The sequence below is a fragment of the Bubalus kerabau genome, chromosome 3, assembly GCF_029407905.1.
Source record: "Bubalus kerabau isolate K-KA32 ecotype Philippines breed swamp buffalo chromosome 3, PCC_UOA_SB_1v2, whole genome shotgun sequence".
Lineage (NCBI taxonomy): Eukaryota > Metazoa > Chordata > Mammalia > Artiodactyla > Bovidae > Bubalus > Bubalus kerabau.
In genome coordinates this window covers 51556831-51572065 of record NC_073626.1, presented here as the reverse complement: position 1 = coordinate 51572065, position 15235 = coordinate 51556831, and the positions used below count along the sequence as shown (strand labels likewise).

Genomic DNA, 15235 nt, shown 5'->3' with positions numbered 1-15235 from the left:
AGAAAGGATGGAGATGTGTTCAATGCTGCTGCTGCTGCTAAGTCGCTTCAGTCATGTCCAACTCTGTGCGACCCCATAGACGGCAGCCCACCAGGCTCCCCCGTCCCTGGGGTTCTCCAGGCAAGAACAATGGAGTGGGTTGCCGTTTCCTTCTCCAATGCATGAAAGTGAAAAGTGAAAGTGAAGTTGCTCCGTCGTGTCCAACTCTTCGCGACCCCATGGACTGCAGCCTACCAAGCTCCTCCGCCCATGGGATTTTCCAGGCACGAGTACTGGAGTAGGGTGCTATTCCCTTCTCCAGGTGTGTTCAATACATTTACATAAATAGAAATGGGTAACTGAGAAGAAGTAGGAGGCTGTAGAATGTGATTGGATTGAAACACAAAATATAAGTTAAAGATATAACTATTAAAGTAATCAAATATCAGATTAAATAAAGTAACATGGAAGAAAGATCTGAGAAATGAGATGAGATCTCATTCATGCAGATGAGAGGAAAAGGAAAAAAATGAAAAAAATTCTGGTATAATCAATGTTTGACAATAACATAACAAATGGAATATAAAAGGGCAGTTTTGAAATTATAAGAGCTTCTAGAATTGTTGAAAAACCTAGCCCACAAATTTAGTAAGTCTAAAAAATCTAAAGAATACATAAAAATACATCCATACTTAGGCATTTCAGGGTAAAAACAGTAGTATATCAAAGATGAAGAGAAAGTCTTAAAAGAAACCAGAGATAAATGGGTTCTCTATTAGTCAAGGCTGATTTCTGAATAACAACCATGAAAGCAAGGTGAATATCTTCAACATAATGAAAGAAAATATTTGGTGACTCAGACTTCTATGTCCAGTGAAACTATCTTTCAGTGAACAAGGGTAAAATTGAAAACATATTAGACAGGTTAAAAACTTAGAGAATTACTATTAAGAACGGACAAAATTAGCTTCTAAGGAATGCATTTTAGGCCGGAAATTTATCTTATATTTTGAGAGTAAGGAAGCATGAATAATTCAGAAATAAAGTGAAAAATTACTGGAAAGTAGTCTAGGATTTGAGAGGTTCATAGGAATTTGTTAATTCTGTGTCATCAATGAATGGGAAATAGATGGGGAAACAGTGGAAACAGTGTCAGACTTTATTTTTTGGGGCTCCAAAATCACTGCAGATGGTGACTGCAGCCATGAAATTAAAAGACGCTTACTCCTTGGAAGGAAAGTTATGACCAACCTAGATAGCATATTCAAAAGCAGAGACATTACTTTGCCAACAAAGGTCTGTCTAGTCAAGGCTATGGTTTTCCCAGTAGTCATGCATGGATGTGAGAGTTGGACTGTGAAGAAAGCTGAGCCCCGAGGAATTGATGCTTTTGAACTGTGGCGTTGGAGAAGACTCTTGAGAGTCCCTTGGACTGCAAGGAAATCCAACCAGTCCATTCTGAAGGAGGTCAGCCCTGGGATTTCTTTGGAGGGAATGATGCTAAAGCTGAAACTCCAGTACTTTGGCCACCTCATGTGAAGAGTTGACTCATTGGAAAAGACTCTGCTGCTGGGAGGGATGGGCCGGAGGAGAAGGGGACGACAGAGGATGAGATGGCTGGATGGCATCACTGACTCGATGGATGTGAGTCTGAGTGAACTCTGGAAGTTGGTGATGGACAAGGAGGCCTGGCATGCTGCGATTCATGGGGTCGCAAAGAGTCGGACACGACTGAGCGGCTGAACTGAACTGAACTGAACTGTGTTGTAAGGGAGCAATTTTAAAATATTGATAGTTTTTTTTTTTAAGTATAATGCACACAGGTCCAAATTTCTGGGCTCAAAGAATCTTCAGACGCATTATTAGAATTAGCAAAAAGCTTTGTAATATTATAGGAGATTATATTCATATACAAGATTTAATTAAACTGCTTTATGGTAAAAACAAATCTTAGAATAATATGTTTTAAAAATTTACCATTTAATATGGAAGCCTAAAATATATATATTTTTTGGGGGGAGGGGGGAAACATTTTATTTTATTTATTTATTGAATTGTATTTTTTAACTTTACAATAGACTGTTTACAAAAACATAAAGCTTTTTGAATGAAATTGGAAACTCAATCTCATAAAGATATTAATTCCTTCCCAAATAATATATCAATGCTTTTTTATGAAGGAAAACAGGCTCAGAGTAGTGTAGGATGTTCCTGAAGAGGGAACAAGAGGACTTGGGTGACTAGATATCAGGATTCAATAAAAAAAAAAAAAAAAAGTTATGAAAATTAATCACTGTTGTGTAGACTTGCAGAAAGAGAACTAGGGACCAGAGAACTTGGAAACAGATCTGCATGTTTGTATACATACACTTGCATATATGAGAACAGACTGCTCAATATATTGCACTGATTTAATTGGTAATCATGGAAGGAAAAAAAATGAAACGCTGTTCACATACCACACAAAACATCTGTTTCTGGTCATTCAATAGGGAAAGAAAAACAATGTCACTTTCAAAAGACATCTAATGGAAAAATTTTTACTAGTTTAAAATAGAAGAGTATTTCTTATATAAGACACAAAAATCACTTTCTGTAAAAGAAAAACTAACAAATGCTACCACATTCAAAGAATAACCTATATTGATCAAACATCATAAAAAAGAGTTAAAAGATAAAACAGTTAAAACCACAAACCAGGGGATGATTTAAAAAATAAATATAAATGACAAAAGGTTACTAACACATATATGTATATGAATATATAGGAAGAATTCTTAAAAATAAATGCAAAAGACAACCCAAAAGAGGCAAACATCATGCAAACACATCCCCAAAGAGAAAACTGCATAAATATATGAAAATATAACAAATCATAAAAATGCAAGATAAAACCACAATAAAATTTGATTTATTTAATTAATTGAAAAGAATGTGGAGTAATGAGGACTCTAATAATACATTGGATAACATATCTCAAGAAACTGAACATTCTCTTTTCCTATGGCACAGCCCCAGGAAACAAGCACAAGAATGTTCATAAAAGTAAAAAATGAGAAACTATCCAAATGAATTTTAAAAACTATGGTATATTCCTCACTGAAAATGAACAAGCTATAGCTACCTGTACCAATATAATAAACTTTAAAATTAAGAACAAGCATAAGACTGTTCTATACATCAGTGTCTCTTTTGCTGTATAGAACAGTCTTATGGACTCTGTGAGAGAGGGAGAGGGTGGGAAGACTTGGGAGAATGGCACTGAAACATGTAAAATATCATGTATGAGACGAGTTGTCAGTCCAGATTCGATGCACGATACTGGATGCTTGGGGCTGGGGCACTGGGACGACCCAGAGGGATGGAATGGGGAGGGAGGAGGGTTCAGGATGGGGAACACATGTATACCTGTGGCGGATTCATTTTGATATTTGGCAAAACTAATACAATTATGTAAAGTTTAAAAATAAAATAAAATAAAAAAAAAAAGAACAAGCATAGTCGATATATAAAGTTTAAAAAGATGCACGATACTGGTTGCTTGGGGCTGGTGCACTGGGACGACCCAGAGGAATGGAATGGGGAGGGAGGAGGGAGGGGGGTTCGGGATGGGGAACACATGTATACCTGTGGCGGATTCATTTTGATATTTGGCAAAACTAATACAGTTATGTAAAGTCTAAAAATAAAATAAAATTAAAAAAAATAAAAAAAAGAAAGAAACAAAGCAAAAAAAAAAAAAAAAAAGAAACAAAACTAAACAGCACATTATTTTGATATATAAGTGACAAAAGAGAAGGAAGGTGATGATTACTATTCAGTTCAGCCTATTACATGTGAAAGGTCTGTGATTAGATAGGGATGTATGGGGAGATTCAGACTTGTAATCGTTAATTTTTTTTGTCTCTGTGTTTTCCATGTATTTATTTTATGAATAATGTTATTCTTTAAACTGCACATTAATGATATAAACTCTTATATGTATGAAAACCTCCACAGGGGAAAAAAGGAATAATGAAAGCAATTTAGGATAAGGGATAATTTTTAATTTTTGAAAATTGCCTTTGATTTTATAATGCTGCTTTATATTAAATACCAGAGGAATTGATTCATTTGTATGATTTTTTTTTTCAGATAAGAAATAGCAGCTAAAAGACTGTTCTATACATCTGTGTCTCTTTTGCTGTCTCCCATACAGGGTTATCATTACCATCTTTCTAAATTCCATATACATGAGTTAGTATACTGTATTGGTGTTTTTCTTTCTGGATTACTTCACTCTGTATAATCGGCTCCAGTTTCATCCACCCATTGAAACATGTATAATATCATATAAGAAATGAATTGCCAGTCGAGGTTCGATGCAGGATACAGGAAGCTTGGGGCTGGTGCACTGGGATGACCCAGAGGGATGGTATGGGTAGGGAGGTGGGAGGGGGGTTCAGGATTGGGAACACGTGTACATCCATGGAAGATTCATGTTGATGTATGGCAAAACCAATACAATATTGTAAAGTAATTAGCCTCTAATTAAAACAAATAAATTTAATTTAAAAATTTTTTTAAAAATTAAAAAAAAAGAAATAGAAGCTAACATTCATTACACATATGCACAAAACATGTTTAAATGTCCTCAAAAATAAATCCTGATACATAATTTTCTTTTAAGAAACCTAGTAATTAACAGCCATTTCCACAAAGTGCTTCATTTAAAACTTTTGTCAGCATTATGTAAGAATTCATATTGTTTAAACAGAATAGCTGGCCAAGTCACTCAGTCATGTCTGACTTTTTGTGACCCCATGGACTACAGAGTCCATGGAATTCTCCAGGCTAGAATACTGGAATGGGTAGCCTTTTCCTCCTGCAGGGGATCGTCCTAACCCAGGAATCGAACCCAGGTCTCCTGCATTGCAGGGAGATTCTTTACCAGCTGAGCCACAAGGGAAGCCCAAGAACACTGGAGTGGGTAGCCTATCCCTTCTCCAGCGGATCTTCCTGACCCAGGAATCAAACCAGTGTCTCCAGCATTGCAGGTGGATTCTTTATCAACTGAGCTACCAAGGAAGCCATAGCTGGCAAAATGAACACAAAAGTAGTCTCTAGTTTACATCAGCAATCAATTGATGTGATTTAGGTCCCTTCTATCTAAATGGTATACTTTTTTTTTCTCCTTTATCCAAATCATTAATTACTACTAAGAAAATATTTTAACTGATCAGTATTTAATCTAAATATTTGCTTAATTGCTTCTTTATTATTTGTGCCTGTATCACAAGGTTGATGCTGGTAAAGAAAGTGATGTCTTACTAGAATACATAGCTCAACCCCAATGGGCACCTCATGTAGATGAATCCGAAGGTCTAAAGGAATGAGTAAAACACCTCTGGATAATGGAGGCAACTTGATGGGCAGTAGCCTACACACAGATGGCTAGCCTTACCCACCACACTCATCCCCAGTTAGTACTGGAGTCTAGTCAGAACTCCCAATGCCACAGTTTAAAAGCACTAACGCATATATATGGAATTTAGAAAGATGGTAACAATAACCCTGTGTACGAGACAGCAAAAGAGACACTGATGTATAGAACAGTCTTATGGATTCTGTGGGAGAGGGAGAGGGTGGGAAGATTTGGGAGAATGGCATTGAAACATGTAAAAGATCATGTATGAAATGACTTGCCAGTCCAGGTTCGATGCACGATACTGGATGCTTGGGGCTGGTGCACTGGGACGACCCAGAGGGATGGTATGGGGAGGGAGGAGGGAGGAGGGTTCAGGATGGGGAACACATGTATACCTGTGGCAGATTCATTTTGATATTTGGCAAAACTAATACAATTATGTAGAGTTTAAAAATAAAATAAAATAAAAGCCTCTTGGGACTTTCACATCATTCTATCCCCTCACTGGGTTTCACATCTTTTTTCAAGTGACTGACTAGATTGATTATGGTCATTCATTTAATTGATTCTTCTTATTGGCTGCTTGTTTGTAAATAACATAGAAAATAAATGAGAATAAGCTATATAGTGTCCTCAGTGGGACTTACAATCTAGCAGAAGAAATAGTCAAGTGTGTAATTAATTATATTAAAGGCAGACTACACCCAGGATCACTTTTTAAGGTGTCACAGTTAAAGTAATGCTTGTGTAAATTCTGAGTTGGGAACCTGAACGTTGAGTAGAACTTATGTGTAAGTCTTTGTGTGTATATGTTTGAAAAGTAGAAAGAAACAGAACAAATGCAGGAGGTGTGAAAATGCACATAGTGTTGTGGGTTAGTAAATAGAAGCTAGGGTTTATAGAAGCAAGATTCAGGAGGAAATGAAGCAGAATGTCAAGCCAACATTGAAATACTAGTTCCAGGGTAAACAAAAAACACCTCATCATACACCCATGTAACAGGTGCTAATGAGTAAAGTCCATTCAGTGTGTTTTACTCAGATCCCACTCTTGCCTGAAGGTGATGCTCTTCAGAAATTTACACATGGAACCTTCTGCAGGATAGATCACATCCTGGGCCATAAATCTAGCCTTGGTAAATTCAGAAAACTTGAAATCATTCCAAGCATCTTTTCTGACCACAATGCAGTAAGATAAGATCTCAATTACAGGAGAAAAACTATTAAAAATTCCAACATATGGAGGTTGAACAACACGCTGCTGAATAACCAACAAATCACAGAAGAAATCAAAATTTGCATAGAAATTAATGAAAATGAAAACAACAACCCAAAACCTATGGGACACTTTAAAAGCAGTCCTAAGGGGAAAGTTCATAGCAATACAGCCATACCTCAAGAAACAAGAAAAAAGTCAAATAAATAACCTAACCCTACACCTAAAGCAACTAGAAAAGGAAGAAATGAAGAACCCCAGGGTTAGTAGAAGGAAATAAATCTTAAAAATTAGGGCAGAAATAAATGCAAAAGAAACAAAAAAGACCATAGCAAAAATCAACAAAGCCAAAAGCTGGTTCTTTGAAAGGATAAATAAAATTGACAAACCATTAGCCAGACTCATCAAGAAACAAAGGGAGAAAAATCAAATCAATAAAATTAGAAATGAAAATGGAGAGATCACAACAGACAACACAGAAATACAAAGGATCATAAGAGACTACTATCAACAATTATATGCCAATAAAATGGACAACATGGAAGAAATGGACAAATTCTTAGAAAGTACAACTTTCCAAAACTGGACCAGGAAGAAATAGAAAATCTTAACAGACCCATCACAAGCACGGAAATTGAAACTGTAATCAAAAATCTCCCAGCAAACAAAAGCCCAGGTCCAGATGGCTTCAAAGCTGAATTCTACCAAAAATTTAGAGAAGAGCTAACACCTATCCTGCTCAAACTCTTCCAGAAAATTGCAGAGGAAGGTAAACTTCCAAACTCATTCTATGAGGCCACCATCACCCTAATATCAAAACCTGCAAAGATCCCACAAAAAAAGAAAACTACAGGCCAATATCACTGATGAACATAGATGCAAAAATCCTTAACAAAATTCTAGCAATCAGAATCCAACAACACATTAAAAAGATCATACACCATGACCAAGTGGGCTTGATCCCAGGGATGCAAGGATTCTTCAACATCCGCAAATCAATCAATGTAATACACCACATTAACAAATTGAAAAATAAAAACCATATGATTATCTCAATAGATGCAGAGAAAGCCTTTGACAAAAGTCAACCATCCAGTTGTGATAAAAACTCTCCAGAAAGCAGGAATAGAAGGAACACACCTCAACATAATAAAAGCTATATATGACAAACCCACAGCAAACATTATCCTCAATGGTGAAAAATTGAAAGCATTTCCCCTAAAGTCAGGAACAAGACAAGGGTGCCCACTTTCACCATTACTATTCAACATAGTTTTGGAAGTTTTGGCCACAGCAATCAGGGCAGAAAAAGAAATAAAAGGAATCCAAATTGGAAAAGAAGAAGTAAAGCTCTCACTGTTTGCAGATGACATGATCCTCTACATAGAAAACCCTAAAGACTCCACCAGAAAATTACTAGAACTAATCAATGATTACAGTAAAGTTGCAGGATATAAAATCAACACACAGAAATTCCTTGCATTCCTATACACTAATAATGAGAAAACAGAAAGAGAAATTAAGGAAACTATTCCATTCACCATTGCAATGGAAAGAATAAAATACTTAGGAATATATCTACCTAAAGAAACTAAAGACCTATATATAGAATACTATAAAACACTGGTGAAAGAAATCAAAGAGGACACTAATAGATGGAGAAATATACCATGTTCATGGATTGGAAGAATAAATATAGTGAAAATGAGTATACGATCCAAAGCAATTTATAGATTCAATGCAATCCCTATCAAGCTACCAACGGTATTCTTCACAGACCTAGAACAAGTAATTTCACAATTTGTATGGAAATACAAAAAACCTCGAATAGCCAAAGCTATCTTGAGAATGAAGAATGGAACTGGAGGAATCAACCTACCTGACTTCAGGCTCTATTACAAAGTCACAGTTATCAAGACAGTATGGTACTGGCACAAAGACAGAAATATAGATAAATGGAACAAAATAGAAAGCCCAGAGACAAATCCACACACATATGGACACCTTATCTTTGACAAAGGAGGCAAGAATATACAATGGATTGAAGACAATGTCTTTAACAAGTGGTGCTGGGAAAACTGGTCAACCACTTGTAAAAGAATGAAACTAGAACACTTTCTAACACCATACACACACACAAAAAAAACCTCAAAATGGATTAAAGATCTAAACGTAAGACCAGAAACTATAAAACTCCTAGAGGAGAACATAGGCAAAACACTCTCCGACATACATCACAGCAGGATCCTCTATGACCCACCTCCCAGAATACTGGAAATAAAAGCAAAAATAAATAAATGGGACCTAATTAAACCTAAAAGCTTCTTCACATCAAAGGAAACTATTAGCATGGTGAAAGGCAGCCTTCAGAATGGGAGAAAATAATAGCAAATGAAGCAACTGACAAACAACTAATCTCAAATATATACAAGCAACTCCTACAGCTCAACTCCAGAAAAATAAATGACCCAATCAAAAAATGGGCCAAAGAACTAAATAGACATTTCTCCAAAGAAGACATACACATGGCTAACAAACACGTGAAAAAATGCTCAACATCACTCATTATCAGAGAAATGCAAATCAAAACCATTATGAGGTACCATTTCACCCCAGTCAGAATGACTGCGATCCAAAAGTCTACAAGCAAAAAATGCTGGAGAGGGTGTGGAGAAAAAGGAACCCTCTTACACTGTTGGTGGGAATGTAAACTAGCACAGCCACTATGGAGAACAGTGTGGAGATTCCTTAAAAAACTGGAAATAGAACTGCCTTATGATCCATCAATCCCACTGCTGGGCATACACATTGAGGAAACCAGAAGGGAAAGAGACACGTGTACCCCAATGTTCATCACAGCACTGTTTATAATAGCCAGGACATGGAAGCAACCTAGATGTCCATCAGCAGATGAATAGATAAGAAAGTAGTGGTACATATACACAATGGAGTATTACTCACCCATTAAAAAGAATACATTTGAATCAGTTCTAATGAGGTGGATGAAACTGGAACCTATTATACAGAGTGAAGTAAGCGAGAAAGAAAAACACCAATACAGTATACTAATGCATATATATGGAATTTAGAAAGATGGTTACAATAACCCTGTATATGAGACAGCAAAGGAGACATTGATGTATAGATCAGTCTTATGGACTCTGTGGGAGAGGGAGAGGGTGGGACGATTTGGGAGAATGGCATTGAAACATGTATAATATCATGTATGAAACGAGTCGCCAGTCCAGGTTCGATGCACAATACTGGATGCTTGGGGCTGGTGCTCTGGGACAACTCAGAGGGAGGGTATGGGGAGGGAGGAGGGAGGAGGGTTCAGGATGGGGAGCACAGGTATACCTGTGGTGGATTCATTTTGATGTTTGGCAAAACTAATATAATATTGTAAAGTTTAAAAAAAAATGAAAAAAAAAAAAAGAAATTTACAATCTACACTGTTCAGGACAGATTCAGGTTCTCTGAGAAATTTGTTGCAATTATCTTTCTAAAACTGCCTGTCTTTCACAGACCATGGGGCGCCATGAACAAGGAAATTTCCACATTTCCATGAAATATTACATCTATGCTTCTATTGAATTCTGTCATGACTATAACATGTGCCACTAACATCAAGCTTCTAAAAGGTGTCACATACATATATGACTTTTTCACCCTCTCTTATCAACTTGATAATTATTTAAATCTCCATGCCCATAATAGTTGACTCCATATTATTTTATTTCTAAAGCCAAACTAGCCTATTTGGTTATAACTCTCCAAATGTAAATTCAATTATAGTCATCTTATTGTACTTAATTAAGTTGTTACATTCTTTTAAAAATCACTTGCTGTTTTTCTGCTGGTCCTCTGTGAAGATGGAATAATCTTAAAATCTTCAGATCTATCCTCCTTAGATTAAAAAAAAGTTCCGGGAAGGAAGACATTGTTTATTTATTAGTTTGTACATGTGGGGAACCCTAGAGCAGCAGTAGGTGACAAATAAATGACCAACTTGAAAGATTAGGTTGGTAACCTGTTCCAATTTCTCAATTTATGCCTTTAGAACTATTACCTTGAAAGTCAGTTGTTGCCTCTCTGCCTTACTGATTGCCGAAGTCCCTAAGTGGCCTTAATGTCAAATCTAAGGTGCTAAATTTTACAAGATCAACTTCCACAAGATTTTTACTGCCAGATACATGTTTAAAAGGTTGCATTAAATTTGAGTCTGTCTGAGGCATGGTGGTGAATGAGTTCTTTCAGGAGAAAACAAGTAGTGCACTTTTGTGAATATTTATCTGACAGCAGGTTATAATACTAGATTAATACAAATGGCAGGGCTACAGCACTCTCAGTGAGGTGACATAGAGGAGAATTTATCATCAAAAGTAGGTGGCATTATACAATATTAGTATTACTGTATCTACATTATTCTAAAAACAATGATGATCAAAATTTACTTATCATTTAACAAGACAGTCATCTGCACTATGCCTCCATTCCCCAGCCTTCAGAAACTGCTGAAAATGAGATCTTTTTCTTCAGTGGTATTCAGCTGTTGTGGTGAGGTGTTTGGCAGTGTGCTTCATGACACGAGTATGTTTAAAAGGGCAGGAAGGGCTTGAAATGAAATTAATTTTATGTAAATAGCCATCTCTGAGAACTGATGGAGTAAATTTCATATGGTTTGTTGTAATATCTTACCCTCCTCTTTGGTAGGCAGCTCCTATGAGATCAGGGGCTGCCTCAGGTAATTTACTTGAGATAAAACTCCAGGGTCTTCTTTTTCCCACCATTGCAGTAATATGTTACTTGTAAATCTGATTCTGGTATGTGTTTTGGGATAAATGTAAAATGCAGTGGCTGCTATACATTAAGCCAGTGGGCCAAATCAGCCCTGCCACATATTTTTTTGTTATTTTTTATTGGACACAGAAGTCACTTTCATTCATTTTTATGCTGTGCATGGCTGCTTTTGTGCTACAAAGGCAAATCTAAGTAGTTCTGACAATTACTGTGTTTCTCAAAAGCCAAAAATGGTGACTTTCTGGCCCCTTATAGTCAGAGCTTGCTGACCCCTGTGTTGGACTAGCTCCATTGTGTACTGTCCAGATGTTCTGGTGGTTCTGGCTGAAGAGCCTGAAGGAACAGAAAGGTAAGAGCCAGAGGAATGCAAATGCCTACAAAATACATTGGGGTAAAAACAATTCCACAATTCCTAAACATTGTAAATGTTTTCCTAAAAGTAGAAAGAAAATGTAATAGGTGATAAGCAAAAGGGAGGTGGTTTATTACTCATTCCGGCTTCCCTTCCCCAAAATCCCCTCCTCATCCACATCACTTGCCCACTCAGGGTCACCACTGCTCCTCCTCTCAGAGGTCATTGCTCCTTGGACCACACCATCCCCCCAGAGAAACTGCAGAAGCCCTGCAAACAGAAAAATGACCTCTGACACATAATGAAGATTAAACGGATGAACAGAACAAAACGAAAAACTTGTTCCCCACTATTATGTAACCAGAGCAAGGTCTAAAATTGCCTTTGACAGATGGGTGCCTCTTAAAAAAATAGTGTAAAAACCATGTTGTTATAGTGATGATATATCACTTGAAATATCACTTTAGAAAGTGGGTCAAGCATTTGGCTGAAGTGAAATCAGTAATCACTATAGGAGTACTTTATATTATTTTACTTAAAGGAAAAAATGAATACAATTTTTCTTTTCTAAATCCCTTTTTTAAAATCTCAGTTAAAGTTGTGGTTTTCATAAACAATTATCTAAAATGTGTCCTAAATTAAGCTTTTATTATGATGTAGATAAATTGGAAAACAAGATTTACAGTAAAAGAGAGTGAAAAAAAGTAATATTGAGAGTAGAGAAATGGGATGATGTTGGTTAAAGGAAATAAACTCCCACTTAAAAGATAAATAAGATTTATGGTCACAATAACAATAATGTATTATATACTTGAAAGTTGTTAAGACAATAGATACTAAATGTTATCACCACACAGAGAAATATTGTAATTATGTGAGGATGGAAGTGTTAACTAATCTAATTGTGATAATCAATTTGCAATGTATAATCTATCTAATTATTGCATTATACACGTTATAATTGCATATGTTTTATGTCAGTAGTACCTCAACAGGGCTGGAAAAGAAACTGATTGCCACATATATAAATTTTTAAAAGACATTTTCTATGATAAGCTGTTTTCAACCTGAAAATAGGAAAAGAGAAATAATAATGAATAGCATTTTATTTTTAGATTACCTGAAGTGGTTTGCTGAACTGAAATTTTGAAATTAGTTCCAGAGTTCATAATTCACCATCTCTTTCACTCTCCCCTTTTGTCTATTCCCTCTTGTTGAGATCATGACACAGAGTTTTCCATGGTGTTTCCTGCCTCTGGTGTCTGCCTGCCTCAGTCCTTGCCTATTTGCACAGCCACATTAATCCCCAGATGTCTTAGAAATGGTTAACCAGTCCCTACTAATGATCAACTTAAATCCTATATTTCCTTCCAGGCATTTCCCCACAATTCATTTTATTATTTGGCTCCAACACATGATCAAGCCTTCCCTCCTCATTCCATCCCTGACAAGTTATTGATTTTATTTGTTCATTCTAGAACAGGTGGATTTACCAGGTGGTTTTCCGAAGTGTTTCACTCATTTCTTTTTCATTGGTATCATTTGCAAATAATTTTTCAAATGACTTTTTTTTTTTTTTGCTAGTTCCCTAGTTCCCTTAGAGAGAGCAGAGCAAGGTGATGTGGATTGGAACCAGAAGGTTTGAAATCCCAGTTCTGCTGTTGGTTACCTGGGTGATGTTGGCTGAGCTACTCAATCTCAATCTATCCTATATGTAAGCTTTTGTTTCTAAGAAAGTAATAGTACCTAATGCATAGAGATAACAAGAGGGTCACTTGAATCTATGCAAATAGAGTACTTAGGCAAGCACCTGCTGTGTACTATGGGCCATGTTATAGCTTGAGAGCATGAGAACCATCCTTGGATTCTTAAGAACACTTTGCACTGTTGCTTACTGGCCATGTAACTTTGAGTGAACAATTTACCCTCTTTAAATCTCAGTTTCTTCAACTGTTAAATGGGAATAATGCCAACATAGTAAGATTGTTGTAAAAATTCAATGCTGAAGCTGAAAAATTGTGTGTAGTGTCTGACTCATAATAAGTACTTTTATTATTAATAATTGTTTCTATTATCAATATTATCATTATTTATTATTGTCTTTGGACTTTTTGCTACTTTTTAATTTATGCTTCTGGAGAACTTGAGGATGTGCCCAACTGCCCCAGTTTTTTCTCTTGACTATTATAAAGTTGAAGATTATTAGTTGCTTTCCTTCTAAATTTCTTTATTTGCAGGATATCAAATAGACAGCATTGGAACTAATAAGTTCATCAAACTTTCTGAGTGGAAGAAAGCAAATTAAAAAATTACAAATATGTTTAGTTAGTGGGATTTCCAGCAAGTGTCATAACTACTTTACACCCAGTTTATTAAATAAAGCAGAAAAATATCAGCATATTTCATACAATGAAGTCTTAATCCACTCTCAAAAATTCTACTCTGCCCTGAACTTATGGAGTTTTATCCAGGTGTTTTTTATCTGTTGTCCTTTTAAGCCAGGAGATTTGCATTTTGCATATTTATATCCAAAAATATATTAATTATGAAGACAGAGCTATATGGTTCTGCTGTCAAATGGGTGACTGATAGAATTCTTTAATCCTCTGACCCCACAATTTCCTAATAGAAAAGCAAAGATTCTACCTCTTACCCTTTATGCTTGTTGTGAGATTATGTATGTAAAGGTCCTAAAATACAACAGCCAACTATTAAAAGATACCACATAATTTTTTTTAATCCCTCATTGCCTCTTCCTCTGAAAATTCACATAATATAGACTGAGCATTCAATAAATGATAAGTTGAATTGAATCAACTAGCACAATACATTCTAATATGCTAAGCATTATGAAGTCGCTGATAACTGGATTGGCTATATAAGTTTAGAACTTTTATCTCTTGTTTATTCATTTTTGTATTCATGTTCAAAATCTCATTTGAAAAGGAAACAAGGTTAATAGCAAGTAAGTGCATAAAATTAGAGTGCTTCTCCTAATAAAATTAAGAAGATGGACTTTTATTCTTTAGGCACCAGGGAGAGATCGTTGTTTTTTAACAAAGTAGTAACATTATGCGGAGAAGGCAATGGCACCCCACTCCAGTACTCTTGCTTAGAAAATCCCATGGATGGAGAAGCCTGTTAGGCTGCAATCCATGGGGTCGCTAAGAGTCGGACACTACTGAGCGACTTCACTTTCACTTTTAATTTTCATGCATTGGAGAAGGAAATGGCAGCCCACTCCAGTGTTCTTGCCTGGAGAATCCCAGGGATGGCGGAACCTGGTGGGCTGCCATCTATGGGGTTGCACAGAGTCGGATACGACTGAAGTGACTTAGCATAGCATAGCATAGTAACATTATGAATTCAGTATTTTAGGAAAACAAATCTGAATTAAGCAGTTAAAACAAAATAAAGAAACAAAATTGAGTACAAATTGTGTATGTGTGTGTGTGTGTGCTCAGTCACTAAATTGTGTCCAA

At 36.1% G+C, this 15235-nt stretch overlaps 1 protein-coding gene across 2 annotated transcripts in view; it reads right to left on the bottom strand.

Moving 5' to 3' along the window:
- Positions 1-15235, bottom strand: part of KHDRBS2 (KH RNA binding domain containing, signal transduction associated 2) — a 703180-nt gene that overhangs the window by 190524 nt on the left and 497421 nt on the right. The window contains exon 8 of one of the 2 annotated variants that reach the window (XM_055571819.1): positions 2601-2617. The exons of the other annotated variant lie outside the window; for it this stretch is intronic. Within the exon in view, the coding sequence (XP_055427794.1) occupies positions 2601-2617 (17 nt within the window). The remainder of the gene's footprint in view (positions 1-2600; positions 2618-15235) is intronic. 2 annotated transcript variants of the gene reach the window in all.